Source organism: Ictidomys tridecemlineatus, chromosome X (genome assembly GCF_052094955.1).
Source record: "Ictidomys tridecemlineatus isolate mIctTri1 chromosome X, mIctTri1.hap1, whole genome shotgun sequence".
In the NCBI taxonomy this organism is placed as follows: domain Eukaryota; kingdom Metazoa; phylum Chordata; class Mammalia; order Rodentia; family Sciuridae; genus Ictidomys; species Ictidomys tridecemlineatus.
In genome coordinates, this window is record NC_135493.1 from 57,505,668 (window position 1) to 57,522,297 (window position 16,630).

The 16,630-nt window shown below is 38.1% G+C and overlaps 1 protein-coding gene across 4 annotated transcripts; it reads right to left on the bottom strand.

Moving 5' to 3' along the window:
* Nox1 (NADPH oxidase 1) lies at positions 1 to 16,208 on the bottom strand. Of its 4 annotated transcripts, none has more exons than XM_021730700.3 (13): positions 16,137 to 16,208; positions 13,920 to 14,015; positions 8,919 to 9,023; positions 8,420 to 8,504; positions 7,963 to 8,111; positions 7,678 to 7,859; positions 7,461 to 7,593; positions 5,034 to 5,126; positions 3,972 to 4,207; positions 3,596 to 3,758; positions 3,021 to 3,167; positions 2,712 to 2,836; positions 1 to 515 (listed from the first exon to the last, which is right to left on the bottom strand). In XM_021730700.3, the coding sequence occupies exons 1-13, from the start codon at positions 16,179 to 16,181 to the stop codon at positions 389 to 391; spliced, it is 1,686 nt and encodes a 561-aa protein (XP_021586375.1). In that variant the 5' UTR covers positions 16,182 to 16,208; the 3' UTR covers positions 1 to 388. The 4 variants fall into 4 exon arrangements, with proteins under 4 accessions (XP_021586375.1, XP_005331825.1, XP_005331826.1 ...); XM_005331768.4 differs by having other exon boundaries at positions 8,919 to 9,019; positions 13,916 to 14,015; positions 16,137 to 16,181; XM_005331769.4 differs by lacking the exon at positions 8,919 to 9,023 and having other exon boundaries at positions 16,137 to 16,181.
* Positions 16,209 to 16,630: the final 422 nt, after the last annotated feature.

A 16,630-nucleotide genomic window follows, 5' to 3' on the forward strand; every position in this document is an offset into this window, starting at 1 on the left:
TTCTGTAAGGGCAGGAGGGAGGGGGGATTATGAACTAAAGTCCAGGAGATGGAAACACTTGGAATCAAAGTCACCTGGAATTAAATAGTGTAACTGACAACCACCAAAGCTCTGCCATCAAGCTTTGCCATGGTCTTGGCTTTCTAGGATTGACAATTTCCCGAGAAAGGATCCATGTGCTTTGCAATTATTGACTTCTCAAGTTCTTAGATTGGTGAAGCTCAAGTATTAACAAAGTTAAATGCATTTCTTTTAATGACAGCGAGTCAAGTCAAGGCTTGAGAGGTACAGTATTATGAAGTGGCTGAACAAACCTGACTAGATGAAGTAAGTTGCTGAAAATCCAAAAAAGGGACAAAATGCAAACTACTGTGTTTACTCCTATAGTTCAGAAATTTTCTTGGTTGAAGTAGAATTGAACCTTCCGAGGATCCAGACTGGAGTATCGGTGACAACATTTGCGCAGGCTCTTTGCCAAAGTCAGAGGACCACATAGAAAAACCCCCACCACAGACCTATATGAATAGAACAAAGGCTCTTGATATAAAATGGAGAAATGGCCCTCTACTACTCCCATCAACACTGAACAAAAATTCCATCATTGACTCCCACATTCTTCATGGTAAGTGTTTTTAACCTTTTCGATTTGCAAGTCCCTCTTGTGCTCAATCCAGATCACTCTCATCACTGAACCATTTTTTTATTGGGAACACAATACCCAAGAAATATACAACACATTAGTAAGACTCTGGAGCCAATACCTGAGTTCAAATCCCACCTCTGACATTTAACCCACCTGCATAACTTAAGACAAGTTGCTTAACAGCTCTCTCTGTGTTTTAGCTTCCCTTTGGTAAAATGGGAATAAAAATAATACCTATAGGTTTGTTTTGAGAATTAAATGAAAACATACAATTAAAAAAATGCTTAGCACACAGCAAGTGCGTATGTGTTAGCTGACATTAAAGCCATCCACTGTGAACTTATCCCCACCTCAAAATTTCTCACACTAAAGAGATGTTCTTGCCAAAGCTAACTTTTCCAATTGTGCTCTGGGTCTCACCTGCCTTCTCTCTTTTTAAATCTAATTATGGTGCAATTCATATACCATAAAATTCACCCTTTTGAAGTGTGCATTTAGTGCTTTTTAGTATAGCCACAAAGTTGTGAAACCATCACCAATTAATTCCAAAACATTTTCATTATCCCCAAAGGAAACCCCATCCACATTAGCTAGTCACTCTCCATTTCTTCCCAACCACAACCTCTCTGCCCTAATCTACAGTCTCTATTTAGATCTGCCTATTTTAAACATTTCCTATAAGTAGAATCATACAATAAGTGGCTTTTTATGTCTTCTTTCATTCAGTATAAGGTTTTCAAGCTTCATCCATGAGGTAGCTTGTGTCAATATGTCTTTCGTTTTTATAGCTAAATTATATTTCCATTATGTGGATGTACATCTGTTAATGGACACAGGTAGTTTCCACTTTTAGGTTATTGTGAATAATGTTGCTATGTATACTCATGCATAAGTTTTTGTGTGTGCATACATTTTCATTTCTCTTGGATATATATACCGAGGAATGGAATTACTGGGTCATATTGAAACTGTTAACACTCTGAGGATTTGCCAAAGAGTTTTTCCCAAGTGCTATAATCTTATTCATTCTCACAGCTTTAACTGTTCAACTCAAACAACATGATAATTAGCATAATCTCATTTGCTTGTATGCTGCTGTTTTACAATTTACAGAGCAATTTTCATATATTGTCTCATTTAATCTTCACAACAATCCTGCAAGTGAGTACAGTAGGTATTTATTAATATAACCCCCATATTACAGATAAGGAATCTGAAGATAAGAGGGTTTTCTACCTCCGGGTCCCAGAGCTGGAAAGTATCAAAACCAACATTAGGACCCAGGATCATCCAAATCTAAATAACTAAGGGCTCTTGCCACTCCCTTCACAAAGTCTTTCCCAAGCACTTCGTGTTTTTAAACCATAGGTGTCCATGCACTTGTTTCAAGGAATACATCATTCTACGTTGAATTGATTGTATGCATCTCTTATTCAAATGTGTGCTTCTTGAGAGCAAGAACTGTACCCTATTTCTCTTTCAACTTCCAAAGTTCCTGTAATAGTGAATGTTGAGTTTATAGAAAGTAACCGATAATGTTTGTGCAGTTGAATTGATCTCACCTGCCAACTTGTTCAGGGAGTTTCCCTACCATGACCAACTTCTTCTTCCCATTGGAATGGCTGGTTTCATAGCACTAGGTTTTCCTGTATGCTCTAACATGATTCAAAACCCTCCAAAAAGACTGAGATCAGTTGAACTAGATAATACATTCCAAACCCTTGTTTCTGTAGAAACACCACCAAAAAAAAACCAAAAAAAACCCCACACATTTAAATTGCTCCAGTTTTCTGTTTTATTTGGTAGTATAGCTCAGAACTGAGCCTCTTTGCCTCACTGTTTGAATGGAGGCTTGCTGGGGCAGCAGCATCTTCTCATCAATTTCAAGATCATGACTCTTATTTTGCTAAAACCCCAGATAAAATTTCCTCAGTTTTAAACAAGAGTCTAGGATAGTTCAAATAGTTTCTACCCCAGAAATCTTTTCCTAAGAGTGTTCAACATACTATAGTACCTTTCCTAAATTCTAACTCCACAAACTCAATTAACTAGAGGAAAATATACCTACTTGGGGTGGGTGGTAGCTATTGTAGAAAACTCATTGTCCCACATTGGTCTTCCAAAGAAGGTTTTCTGTTTCAATCCTGTCAGGATGTCAGTAGCCTTGTCAAAGTTTAATGCCGCATGACCAGCCTGAAGTCAGAAATAAGAAGTTTTTAAAAAATCCTCATAACTGCCTTCAGTCACTTTTAAGCTTGAGTGTAAGGGTGAAGGCAGGTAGGAAATAATTATTTCTAATCAGCAGTGTTTCTAATCTATCTTTTGTCTGACATTCATCTGCACTTAACATGGGAATTAGTGTATTGTTTGAACTCACAATGTTGCTGTTCCATCCAGTGAGGAAAAGACGGTAGTTTAAAAAACCCACTTTGCCTGATTCTTCCATCTCCTGTTCCAGGGAAGTCAGTAGGTCCTTGAACCAGGCAAAAGCACCTGTTTCCCTGCAGATCCAGTAGAAATAAATCTGGAATCAGCAAAAGAGACCACAGCATTATTAAGTGCCCTTTACAATGTATTCTGTGTGATGGGATTATACACATACACACACTATGTTTGTTGATTGAGTCAAAGGGTGATCTGGTAAATCATGTATACAAAGTGGACCACCTTAGGCATCATGAATGTCAAAACTCCTGACAATTTCCCTAATGGAAATAGCCCTCCAAGGTCATCTTTCATTTGAGATGATTTTAAACGCCAGATTGAAAAGAAGACCTTGCTTTTCTATTGAAACTGGAAGTAGATGCCTTGGCAGAGAGAAGTGATTGCTCACTCTATTTATAAACTCTCTAAAGAAAGTTTACTCCCTTATCATCTGTGAAGACCTTAGCCTATGAGGGCACTAGAACTGTCAGGCACAGGCTATATAAAAAGTGATATGCTGGAGGGTACCTTTTGTGTTTTGAGTTTGTGGTCCGAATGCTGCAATTTGAACCAGATGGATTTCAAGATGGAAGCAAAGGGAGTGACCCCAATTCCTGCCCCAACCAGCACAGCCACTTCATACTGAAAAACATCCTCACTGGCTGTGCCAAAGGGACCATCCACCTCAATCCTAGCAGAAGGGAGAAGACAACATTCAAGTGAAGTTTCACCTCCTCTCCCAACCTCAAACATCCTCCCACAACAACAGCTCCCACAGCTGACTTCTGCCTGTTTGTTTCAATCACAATTCATCGTACCAGAGCAGAGCTTCGATAAGGAATTGTTTCCTCTCTTCTGCCAGTCTATATCCTAGTCTGAGTCTCTGCTGATTTCAGAGACCTACCTGGGAATTAGTGAATTCTGTTGTTCAAACACCCTTATGAGATTTTCTGTCCAATCCCCTGCTGCTCGGATATGAATGGAGAAGAAATCTTCTTCTGGAGCAGAGGTCAGAGTAAAGGGATGCCACTCCAGGAAAGAGATTGAGGGGCACTTAACAAAGATGTACTGTCCCACTTCCATGCTAAAGCCATGCTTCTTCATCTGCAATTCCAAAACTTTGGATGGGTGCATAACAACCTGTGAGGGAAGCACATAGAACAAAGGAGACAAACTCAAATGGTGACAAAGGCAGGCATTTAAAGTAGATGAGCAAAGCTGATGACAATGCCTGATGACAATGCCTGATGACAATGGTAAATTGAGACCAAGTCTTTTCTAAAGGGGGCAGCAGCAGCTACTTAGCTCCAGAGAATGCTTGCACCATGGAACTGTGACTCAGTGTTACTGGGTTTTCTGATTCCACAAGAGAAGTAAAAAAAATGCCTCTTTTTTAAAATGTTAAAGCCTCCATCCAGAGTTTTAAATAACAGCAACCAGTTCAATGTTTCTTTTTTCACAATGCTAGGGATCAAACCCAGGGCCGTGCACATGCTAGGGAGGTGCACCTCTGAGGTACACCTCCAGCTCCAAGTTAATTTTTAAACAAACATTTTTAGGCCAAACAATATATATCTGAATGGGAGAGGGAGTGTAGCTCAGTAGTGAAATGCTTGCCTAGCATGTTCAAGGTCCTGGCTTCAATCCCCAGAAGTAGACACACACACACACACACACACACACACACACACACACACACACACACACACCACACACACATCTCCACTGGCTAGATCTTCCCAGGCCACCTGTTTGCATCCTCTGACATAGACCCATCCTGGTGGTTTCTGTCAAATTCATCTTCCCCTCTTTCCCATAGTTCTGTGCAGCACTAGAAAAACACATATTGCCTCCATGTGTTCTTTTTTATTCCTTTCAGTGTGACATGACCATTTAGTTCTATGTTCAAAATACCACATTTATCACAGCAAGATGAATGTGTATATATATTTATTTATTTATTTACCTTGGTGATCACAACCTTCTGCTGGGAGCGATAAAACCGGAGAAACCTTTCAAAGATATATAGAGCAACTGGTGCAAGGGTCCACTTCCAAGACTGCACAGGGAGATTAAAGAATGAGATTCCCTTTTAATCTCTCATTTAGAACTTTCTTTGTGTAGCAGTTCATTGCTTCATTCAGTAAATATTTGTGAAGCTATTGATGTGTATCATTACTAAGCCACTAATTTTACCAAATCCTGAAGACGGAAGTAGAAATGAATATACTGCAATAGTTTTGTTTGCTAATATCTTACTCATAAATTAGTCCATTCTTTGAAAATTTGCATTTCTGATAGGAAGCAAAAGCAACAGTAATAAAATACACGGTAGTATATGTATATATATTTACATTCTTAAATAATATAAAATTTGATTTCAAAAATCTAAAACTATCTTCCAGGACAACTTATCCAATCTGAAAAACCAATAGAAATGGTAAGTGTGAAATAGAAGCAAATGATTTAAAACAAAACAAACAAAAAAGGGAAAATATTGGCTGATGTTTTGGGTAACAATATATAAAGCTTGATATTAATCCACTCTTTTCTCAGGTGTTCAAAACATTTAGCATAATCATGATTTTTAAAATTATTTAAATTATAAATTATAAATTTAATTTAATAATTAAATTATAATTATTAGCACATATTACTTGTTTAAAATAATATTTTTCTTTGTGACATTTTATAATACATATTATGTAATTTGTATCCACCTTCCCTATCATTCTGCCTTACCCATGCCCACCCTTCCTCTTTCCCTTCCCTAATATCCCCCTTCTACTTTCACATCATCTTTTAGTAGATTGTTTTTATCTTGTCTACATATATATTTTTAAAGCAGATTTTCTATCCCCCAAGATCTTCTCAAGATAGCAGATAACTTCAATATGCACAGGATCTACTAAAAATATATTTCCTAGTGATACTAAGTCATGTCCCTTCTTGCACAATTGGTCAAGTATGATATATTGGAGCTATGTAGAATGAGGTTTCTTATGCTGTTGCAGTCTATAACTTCCTTGGATATCTCTGGGGAAGGAAGTAACAGAAATCTGGCTAGTGTTAGAGTAGACATTATACAATTTAGTGTTATTTGTTATTTGAGAAAAATCCCCAGCTGTATTCAGAATACATGAAAAAAAACATACTTAAGGAATGGGTAATAACAATGTGATAAAAGTATTGGCCTCAGAAATAGAGAAATGATGGGCTGGGGATGTGGCTCAAGTGGTAGCACGCTCACCTAGCATGCGCGGGGTGCTGGGTTCGATCCTCAGCACTACATAAAAATAAAATAAAGATGTTGTATCCACTGAAAACTAAAAAATAAATATTGAAAAATTCTCTCTCTCTCTCTTAAAAAAAAGAAATAGAGAAATGAATATTAACAAGATAGCATTTTAGTCTCTCAAACTTTGAGCAATAATTCCCAGAATTAACTAGGATTCAGGGAAATGGGCGTACTCCCACATATAGCTAATGGAGGTACAAATTAGCAGCATCTTCCCAGAAAGCAATCTGGCAGTACATCTCAACAGTTTCAGAAGCATTCCTTCTCTTTGACCTAGGAATTTCACTTCTAGGAAATGGAGATAAAGAATTAATTAAGGTATGCACAGAGTACATGACACACTTATGGCCCCAATATTAGTAAATTAGTACCTTCCTTTTTCTTTCCTTCCTTCCTTCCTTCCTTCCTTCCTTCCTTCCTTCCTTCCTTCCTTCCTTCCTTCCTTCCTTTGATGGGCTAGGGATCAAACTCAGGGCCTTGCACATGTTAGGCAAACACTCTTCCACCATGCTATATCCCCAGTCAAGAACTCAGTTTCTTAGTCATCCACTGTCTAGCAGTTTCCAAGCATAACACTAAAGAAAACCTACTTCAATAATGCTTTTTTTTTCACAAGAAAATTTGATTGGGATTTCATAGCTGAGTTTTTGGATGGTACAACTGTCAAGACTCTGTAAAGCCTGGGCTTGAATTTAATCTTTTGGAATCCTAGTCCTTTTGTCCCCAAATGGAGACAAAAGAAATACTTACCCAAGAGGTTATTGCTATATATAAATGAGATTAATCAATATTATGCTGCGAGGCTGAGACATGGTAAAAAATATCAATAATGTGGACCAACATTATTACCTTTTCAGGGAGTCATACAATATGCAATGACTTTTAGACCTTCTTTTTCAATATTCCCTATTAATTGTCATTTTACCAGTGATGCTGGAAGTTCCTTGAAGATAGAAATCTTGTAGGTATCCTTTATAGGACCCAGCACATGGCTGAGCTAATAATGATGATAATAACAATAATAAGAGTAATATTAACAATGATAATAGTAACAGCACATAACAAGAGGATGTCCTTGTCCATAAGGGTTCTTACCTCAGGGGGATGTCCCTCAAATTGTGGCTCCTTGCAGTCAGGGTCATGATCATCCCACTTTTCAAAAGACTGTGCACACTTATGGGGATGACTCTCATTCATGCTCTTCTCTGTTTGACCCCGGACAATTCCACTGAAACAAAGAAAGATAGTTTAAGGTAAAGAATTATGCAAGGTTGAGAGCTGGAACCTGAGAATGAGGGTTTGAAGACCTTACCCCAAGCCATGAATCCATAAACAGACCATATAGATGATAAATAGGTGGTGTGTATACCAGAAGAGCTCAAAATAATGCCTCCGAATAAACTCCATAGATGAAGTTACCATGAGAATCAAGGCTATGGTGATGATCACTCCAGAGAGACCAGCAATAGTGGTGAATGTCACATACAAGACTGTCTGTGAACAGAGAAATGTTAGCCTGACATGATGTCCAACAAGGATATTTTGGTCTTCCTGCTCATGACCAGATCCCAGAGGCTTTGCCATTGAGTCAACTCACCATGTCTGGTGACTGTATGGGATTTAGCCAAAACCCCCCCTCTTTGTCATGATGTAGGCTGGAGAGAACAGAGGCAAGGGTTATAGTTGTGACATGATGGCTTCTACTGTAGCGTTCAAAGTTAAACAGGTGTGCAATGATGTGGATAGCTAAAAAGAAAGAAATGTCTCAGGAACATTATGGCAGGCACAACTCACTAAAATAGGAGAATCCTACATACAATGCTAGTAGAATTTTGAGTCCATAGAAGGTGCCCTGTAATGCAGGGAGATCAAAGATCTTATATCTAATCACTTCCCAAAGGAATAGAATATAAGCTCCAGGGATATAGACCTACAACACTGCATGAAAAATGGTCCCAGGTGCTCAATATTTTTTGAATGTTTATATTCATGGGTAAATGAAACTAGACTCTGAATACCCTTGAATTTTCAGTTTCATGGTTTTACTGAGTTACCTGTAAATATGCAGATCATATATGCCACCAGCTTATGGAAGGTGAGGTTGTGATCCAATGACTTTCTCAGTGTGCGACTGCAAAACTACAAATATAAAGTAATCATGGTCAGGTGTCACCATCCTGCCTTATGAAATTCACTAACCTATAGCCAACTTGTCTTAGATATAGCATGCCAATCAATACCACCCATCCTTACCTACACCCTTAGTTACCAAAAGAGACCACTAGCTCCCATTCCTAGGGACTTAGTATTGGACTAACATCAAAGATATCAGGGTCTCTTTTTTTTTTTTGAGAGAGAGAGAGAGAGAGAGAGAATTTTAATATTTATTTTTTAGTTTTCGGCAGACACAACATCTTTGTTTGTATGTGGTGCTGAGGATCGAACCCTGGCCACACGCATGCCAGGCGAGCACGCTACCACTTGAGCCACATCCCCAGCCCCAGGGTCTCTTTCTTTAATGTGAAAGTTGACCTAGTTGTAGCTAGGACTCACGGATCCTCTCAAGAAGGACAGCAAATTGCGACACACAGGAATCAGGATCAGCATGCTGTTAAAATTCAAGCAGAAAGCAGAGGCTCGGGCCACAGCCAACGCTGTCTAGAGTAGAGAAGAAAAGAGTCAGACTGCTGCTTCATGTTACCATCTAACAGGTGAGCAATGACCCAATCCATTTGTCTGAGATCTGCAAATGGACAGAAGTGTAGCTGCTTCCCCTCTCTCTCAGTAATTAGCACCATCAGGCCAGTCTCTATTTGTAAAAGGCAGAAAATCTGCTGAACTTAACACTGATTTGCGAAATACCCATGAGAGTGGTTTAGAAATATATTTTTAAAATATTTATTTTGTTAGTTGTAGGTGGAAACAATTGTCATTTCATTTTTATGTGGTGCCTCACACATGCTAAGCGAGCGTTCTACCACAGAGCCACAACCCCAGCCCAGAAATATTTAACTATACGTGAAATAACATGAAAGAGAACAGGATTTAATGATTCCATGTTAGCAAATACATTCCATGGATATAATATTTTGAATAAATATTTCTGTTTAATACACTTAATTATGATTTTATTATTTTTCATTCATAAGATAGTCTTGAAGATCATATATACTATTTTTCGTACTGGGATGGAATCCAGGGGTACTTAACTACTGAGCCTCTTTTATTTTTTTATTTTGAGTCAGGATCTCACTAATTTGCTTAGGGCCTCACTAATTTGCTGAGACTGGCCTCAAACTTGTGATCTTCCCAGCCTCAGCCTCCCAAGTTGCTGGGATTATAGGTGTGCACCACCACTCTTGGCTCATATATAATTTTATATGCATTTTAAATAAAGCCCATATTTAAAGGTATAATTACAGATGGTGACTATTTTATTCTCTTTTCTTTATTTTCTAATGTTGACATTATAAGCATATAATTGATAATAATAATTAAAAATTTAATCACATATTTAAGATATATTTAACAATTGATTAAAGCTTAAGCAAGATTAGCAAACTCCTTGGAGTAAAATTCTTAAACTTAGGTAGAGATTTAAGAATGGATAACTTTCTTTTTGGGGGTGGGGACAGTGCTAGGGATTAAACCCAGGGCCTTGCACATATTAGGCAAGCACTCTACTACTGAGCTATAACCTCAATTCTGAGAAGGGAGAACTTCTAAAAGCAGAATTTCAAGCTGAATTCCTAAGGTGGCCAGGTGTCATAAATCAAGAACAACCTGATATAACAGTAGAAGAAAAGGAGATAAGAAGTCAGTGATCTACAGAAGTTTTTAGCCCAGTAACAGGCCTAATTAGGTATAGAATGGACAGAATATGCTCAACTTCATGGCAGCTAAGCTTTACTACTCAACTCTGTGCCACTCGTTTCTAAGTCTGTGTCATTTACTTGAGACTGTAGGCTATAGAGTGTGACAATCTTGTAGTAGTAGTGGAGGTGGTAGCAGCAGCCAGGCAATTCTTGTTGCACATCAGTTGACTGGCCAGCCTTACATGTATGTCTGTCAAAGACTTGCTAAAAATACAAGTATGGGTTAGAGTTAAAAATTTCTCAGTCATTTCCTAATAATATTTAAGGTACAAATGATCTTTCCATACAACCTAAACCCAGAACAATGTGACATCAGTTTGATAAGTGAGGTCGGGATTTGCCTAGAGTCCATAATGGCTTATAATGTAGGCAGTGCAATGAACAAGAGCTGCCCTACTGTTTTCCATTTCTGGATCTTCCATATGACCTGTGTTTTCTCTCTCTGCTGAGTCACACTCTGACTGTTTTAGGTGGAGACAGCCTGTTCCATTTCAGAGTAAATTTTCTCTGTTCATCTCAGATATCCTGCATTTCCACATTGGTTCCCGCAGCTTGCTTATTTGAGTCACAGAGGTTTCTTAAAACTAAAATTGGCAAGTAAATTGAAAATGTAGGACTGTAATTTCACAGCTCCATATTCTGGGGCAGCTATCTATATGGAATGAATTCTTTTTAGATAAAGTGTTTTTTTCCCTCCATTGCAGCACATTGAAATATCCCAATGTATATTCATTTCTCTATATCAACTCTCACTGAAGTTATAATTGAAATTCTGCTATCATTAATGCCTCACTGACTATGTATTTAAACTCCTTCCTCTGCTACTTATTTTCTCTGGTTCATAGTGAATTAAATTGCTTTCTGTGTTATCCCAAGGTGAGCATGAATTTAAGAAATACCCTATGGAATGAATAAATCAATTATGACACATTAATGTGATGAACTGTTACCCTCTTCAAAGGCTGAGAACTACCTGCAGTAGTATAGTGGCAGTAAATATTTTAACAACCAGCTTTTTTGGAGGGTGGCAGGGAGATTCCCAATTTCAGCATTTGCCTATTGTGATGATGTAACTACTCCCACTAGAGCAGATTTCAAGATACCAACTTAATATCACCGAACATCACTGCATGCAGAGTTGGGAACAGATTCACACAACTCAATATTGCAAGTTAGTATGAGCTGGTTCCAGGTCTCACATGGAAAGATATTTGAGATACATTAAGCATGGGAAGCATTTTGAGTTAAAATCTACAATATGATCCCTTTTTTGATTTAAAAAAAATATCCTATCTTTGTTTATCAAAACTCATAGCATGGTCAAGTGCAGTGGTACACACCTGTAATCCCAGTGGCTCAGGAGGCTGAGGCAGGAGGATCGTGAGTTCAAAGCCAGCCTCAGCAAAAGCGAGGAGCTAAGCAACTCAGTGAGATTCTATCTCTATATAAAATACAAAATAGGGCTAGGGATGTGGCTGCATAGTCAAGTCCCCATGTGTTCAATCCCCGGTACCAAAAAAAAAAAAAACCTCATAACATGGCCAGGGGTGGTGGCACATGCCTGAAATCCCAGCAGCTTGGGAGATTGAGGCAGGAGGATTGCAAAGTCAAAGCCAGCCTCAGGAATTTAGTGAGGTCCTAAACAACTTAGAGAGACCCTGTCTCTTAAAAAAAGAAAAAAGTTATAGCACAACAAAAAAAGCGAATTTCATTCTGTGGAAATTAAAAGCAATAGTACCTACCTTAAAAACAAAAACAAAACCTATGTGATGTGTTTGTGAGTGTATGTCAGCATATCTATACACACACCAAACTATTAATGGTAGTTATCTCTGGGGAGAGGGGTTGGAGGGGAATTTTCACATTTTACTTATACTTCTGTGTGGCTTGGTCTCATTAAAAGTAGTATTATTTATAATTAATTTATTTTTTAAAAAGGCTTTCAAAATAAAATGTCCACAGGATATCAGTATGATTCATTTTATGCTGCTGATTTTTTGTCATGAAGTAATCAAGTTCTTAATAACTAGTCACATTTATTGCATCATTCTTTTAATAAAAAGCTATTTTTAAAACAAATTAACACTTCCTTTGGAGTTTTAGTTTCTAAACAGGGATGAGGGATGAACATTTAAAATTAAAAACAGCAGGGTGAAATAAGCCATGTACAGAACATTCAAATCCGTTGTGATCTCAACATGGATCCTTTGATTATGGAGAGAAAAGGATTTTTTAAAAGAACAAGCTGTCTTTAAATATGTATATTGAGTGGGCCTTTGTGTAAAGCTATTGAAAAAAAGCACTGTCAGGATGAAAGTGATTTAACCAAATCTCTAAACTGTTACTGCATAATAGAGATGGCAATCAAATTTGTTGTTCTAAACTGGTAGGGTCCAGGTGCATTAGCTTGGGAAAAAAACAGCCTCAGCTCCATATTACCTCCACCCTAAGTGCCAACCCACCTTCTTCCTCTTCCATACTCAATATTCTACTTTCCCAGTCTGCTCCATTTGGTACCTTATCCTGACCCACCTTTCTGCAAGCCTAGGGTTCTGCACCACCCATCTCCCAGACCCCATATCCTGGGGATAGCAAGGTGACATTAATCCACAAGAGTGGTTTTCAAATGTCTTTCTTTCTTTCTTTCTTTCTTTCTTTCTTTCTTTCTTTCTTTCTTTCTTTCTTTCTTTCTTTCTTTCTTTCTTCTTTCTTCTTTCTTTCTTTCATTCCTTCTTCTTCCTTTCTCTCTCTCTCTCTCTCTCTCTCTCTCTCTCTCTCTCTCTCTCTCTCTCTCTCTCTCTCTCTCTCCCCCCTTCTCTACCTTCTTCCTTTGTTTCCAAACTCTTTCTTAAAATAATAATCAGGCATTTGTAAGACAGGTAAAGGCTGCTCTGACTGAAATAAAGGCAAGAGTCAGGAACATTGCCCAGTTAGACTTCCTCTCACACCTTATAGGAGCACCTGAGTTTCTGGAACCAGTTTGAAAACCACTGCCTAATAAGTTTCTCTATTGCATGTTTTCTTTATACATCCTATGGAGTGTGCCCTAGATAGGGTTTTCATATTTACTAATAAAAATTAGAGGCCAGGTATGGTGACACATGCCTATAATCTCAGCAGCTCAGGAGGCTGAGGCAGGAGGATTGCGAGTTCATAAGCGAGCCCCAGCAACTTAGTGAGGCCCTAAGCACCTCAGCAATACTCTGTCTCTACATAAAATATTAAAAAGAGCTGGAGATGTGGCTCAGGGATTAATTGCCCCTGGTTCAATACCTGGCATAAATAAATAAATTATAGGCTATCCAGTTAAATTTGAATTTCAGAAATAAAAATAAATATTTTTGTACACCTATACTCCATGTGATATTTGGAACATGCTTATATAAAAAAAATGATTCCTTGTTTTTCTGAAATTCATATTTAGATGGGCATCCTACATTTTTTCTGGCAATCCTAGCCCTAGAAGAAATCAGAGAATTGGGTCACAAAGGAGCCAGAATCATATACCATGTATATTTACATCTATATCTACATATTTCAGGTGTAGTGGCACATGCCTATAATTCCAGCTACTTAGGCTGAGGCAGAAGGATTTCAAGTTCAAGGCCAGTCTGGGCAAGTTAGTGAAACCCCCATCTAAACAAATAATGATTTATCACATCACAACTGTGATACTCACCCCAAGAATTTCTCTTGTGTAGTAGTATTTGTCGTCCTTCTCATATTTCAGGAAGGCATGTACAAACAGGAAAACATTCAGTCCCAACCAAGCAACCTACAGGAAGAAAAAAGAAGCAAGGAAAACAGTGGGATTTGGAAAGAAGCAGATAAGGTATAGGAAGCAGTATCACCATTTTGATTACTTTGTGTTTATCTGTTTTTGTTTTAAATGTGTAAAATCCTGCCAGTATCTAATCTATTTTTCAGAGTAAGCTAACACTTTGAGACATGCATTAGACACTAATGATCAGGGTCAGAAATCTAAGGTCCATGAACTAAATCTGGTTTGTTACCTGTTTTTCACAACCTGCAAGCTCAAATTTTTTGTTTTCATTTTTTACTTTTTAAAAATTTTTTGCATGCCAGGCAAATGCTCTACCATTGACTGTTTTGACCGGTCTAAACAGTTAAAAATAGAAAAAGAAGAAGAATATTTCATGACATGAAAATTTTATGAAATTCAAATTTTAGTGACCATAAATAAAGTGGTATTGGCACTAAGCCACACCTATTCATTTCTGTAATGTTTATGGCTGTTTTTGTGATAGGATGGCAAAGTTGAGTAGCTGGGACAGAAGCCATATGGCTCACAAAGCCTAAAATATATACTATCTAGATTTTACTGAAACATTTGCCAATTCTTGGACTAGAGCTTTCAAACTATTGCACCTAAAAAATGGCAATAAGTGAATAAGTGAATTTCTGAAGAAACAAAGAATAAATTTAGCATCTATAACAATACTCATTTGAAAAGGGCTAATCCATTCCCAGATGGCCCTGCCTCTTTAATTACATCCTGACATATATTTTCCTGTTTTTAGATTGTGAGTCTTTTTTAAAATTAACCTATTGTTACTCCTACTCATTTTAGCCCTTAATACTGCTTTTGCCTGTCCAAAGCTCTGACTTCATTGGCTAAGAGGGCAATTTCAAACCCACTGCTCATTGCCTTAGACACCAACCAATTGAGCTCTAGCCCAGGTTTGGAAGTGCTGGTCTGTAATTCAACAGGTCTCTATGGTACTGGGATGCCTCTAGAATATATTCTTGGCATCAGGATGGATAAGAACCATCTCAGCCTACAGGTAAAAGGCCTTTAGCCTAGGGCATAGTTATTTCAGATTCACTGGATCTGGACCACTTGCAGACCTCTAGCAGAAAAGCATAGTGATTCCAAGTGTGATATTGGAATCATACTCCAATTTCTAACACCACCACTTACTAGCTCTATGATTTAAGCTCTGCGATTTAAGTTCTCTGAATATCAATTTCTTCACCCATAAAAATGAGGATAAGCCAGGCACAGTGGCACATGCCTGTGTAATCTCAGCAGCTGGGGATACTGAGACAGGAAGATCTCAAGTTCAAAGCCAGCCTCAGCAACGACAAGGCGCTAAGCAACTCAGTGAGACCCTGTCTCTAAATAAAATACAAAATAGGACTGGGGATGTGGCTCAGTGGTTGAGTGCCCCTGAGTTCAATCCCTGGTACAAAAAAAAAAATGAGGAAAACAGGGCTGGGCATGGTGGAGCACAGCAGTAAGCCCAACAGCTGGGGAGGCCGAAGCAGGAAGATTGCAAGTTCAAAGCCAGCCTCAGCAATTTAGTGAGATTCTGTCTCAAAATAAAAAATAAAAATTGCTGGGGATGTAGCTCAGTGGTAAAGCATACCTGGGCTCAATCCCCAGTATCAAAAAAAAAAAAAAGATTTTACCTCATTTACCTTTTTTAGTGTCGTTACTAGAAAAATTAGCAATTACATGAGTGGGTCGCAATATAGTTTCAGTGGGAACTGCTGGGTCAAGATGATCTCTAAGATCACTTCCCTCTCAAACATTTAATTATTTTATGAAATCTTGATGACAGTGATATGAAAAGGAGAGAAACCAAATGCTCCATGGCAACAGATAGAAGTGGGATGGTAGAGAAAAATAAGTCAGAGAATGAAAACAAATTGAAATTCCAAGTATGGCAACATGAACAATTGCCTATATGTTTTTTGTCTCTGTTCTCTCATCTGGCCTGGAGTTCAAGTTTCTAAATGATAACTGGCCTTGATGAGCCAAATAATTGCCATAGACTCTTTCACTTTTGAGTAATTTTAGAAATATTAACAAACTAGATGTCTCCTGTGTTAACTAACATTCCGAACTAATAGGAAGTGAAACATCACTTACCAGACACAAAACTGCCAACCAGTGGTTAACCACCCAGTTCCCCATTGTCAAGAAGTGGTTTGGAGTCTCTCTAGGTGCAGAGCAGATTCAGAAATCTGGATTCTGAAGAGGTTCTTCAGGGTTGGGACCTCTATCCAGTTCTGAGTCTCTTGAGCCTTTAAGATGTGAATAGTGCACACCTACCCAGAAATGACTAAATGTATTCTGCCTTCCTCCTTTGGAAGGAACTGTTATCAGCTTAGGTAGACCAGCCCTACATAGGAGAACCACAGGGGTTTTCCCTGTTAGGGATTTTACACCTTCAGGAAATAGCAGTCTTCTTGGGTGAAAATATTCTTGCTCATCATCTTATCAACATGACCTAATGTGAAGCATTACTTTCCTTGATAAGAGATTTGCTATGGTTTCTCATGAGAAAAAACAATTAGGCTGGGATTATACTCAGATTACCTCAGGAGAAGCAGGGAAGGAAATGTGTGTTTCAAAGAAGCTGC

Excerpts from the sequence above, each read along its gene's own strand:
- Nox1 (XM_021730700.3), bottom strand. The coding sequence starts at position 16,181 with ATGGGGAACTGGGTGGTTAACCACTGGTTGGCAGTTTTGTGTCTG. Across the intron at positions 14,016-16,136 it reads GGTTGGCAGTTTTGTGTCTG|GTTGCTTGGTTGGGACTGAA; the intron begins GTAAGTGATGTT and ends TTCTTCCTGTAG. Across the intron at positions 7,860-7,962 it reads CCATACAGTCACCAGACATG|ACAGTCTTGTATGTGACATT; the intron begins GTGAGTTGACTC and ends CTCTGTTCACAG.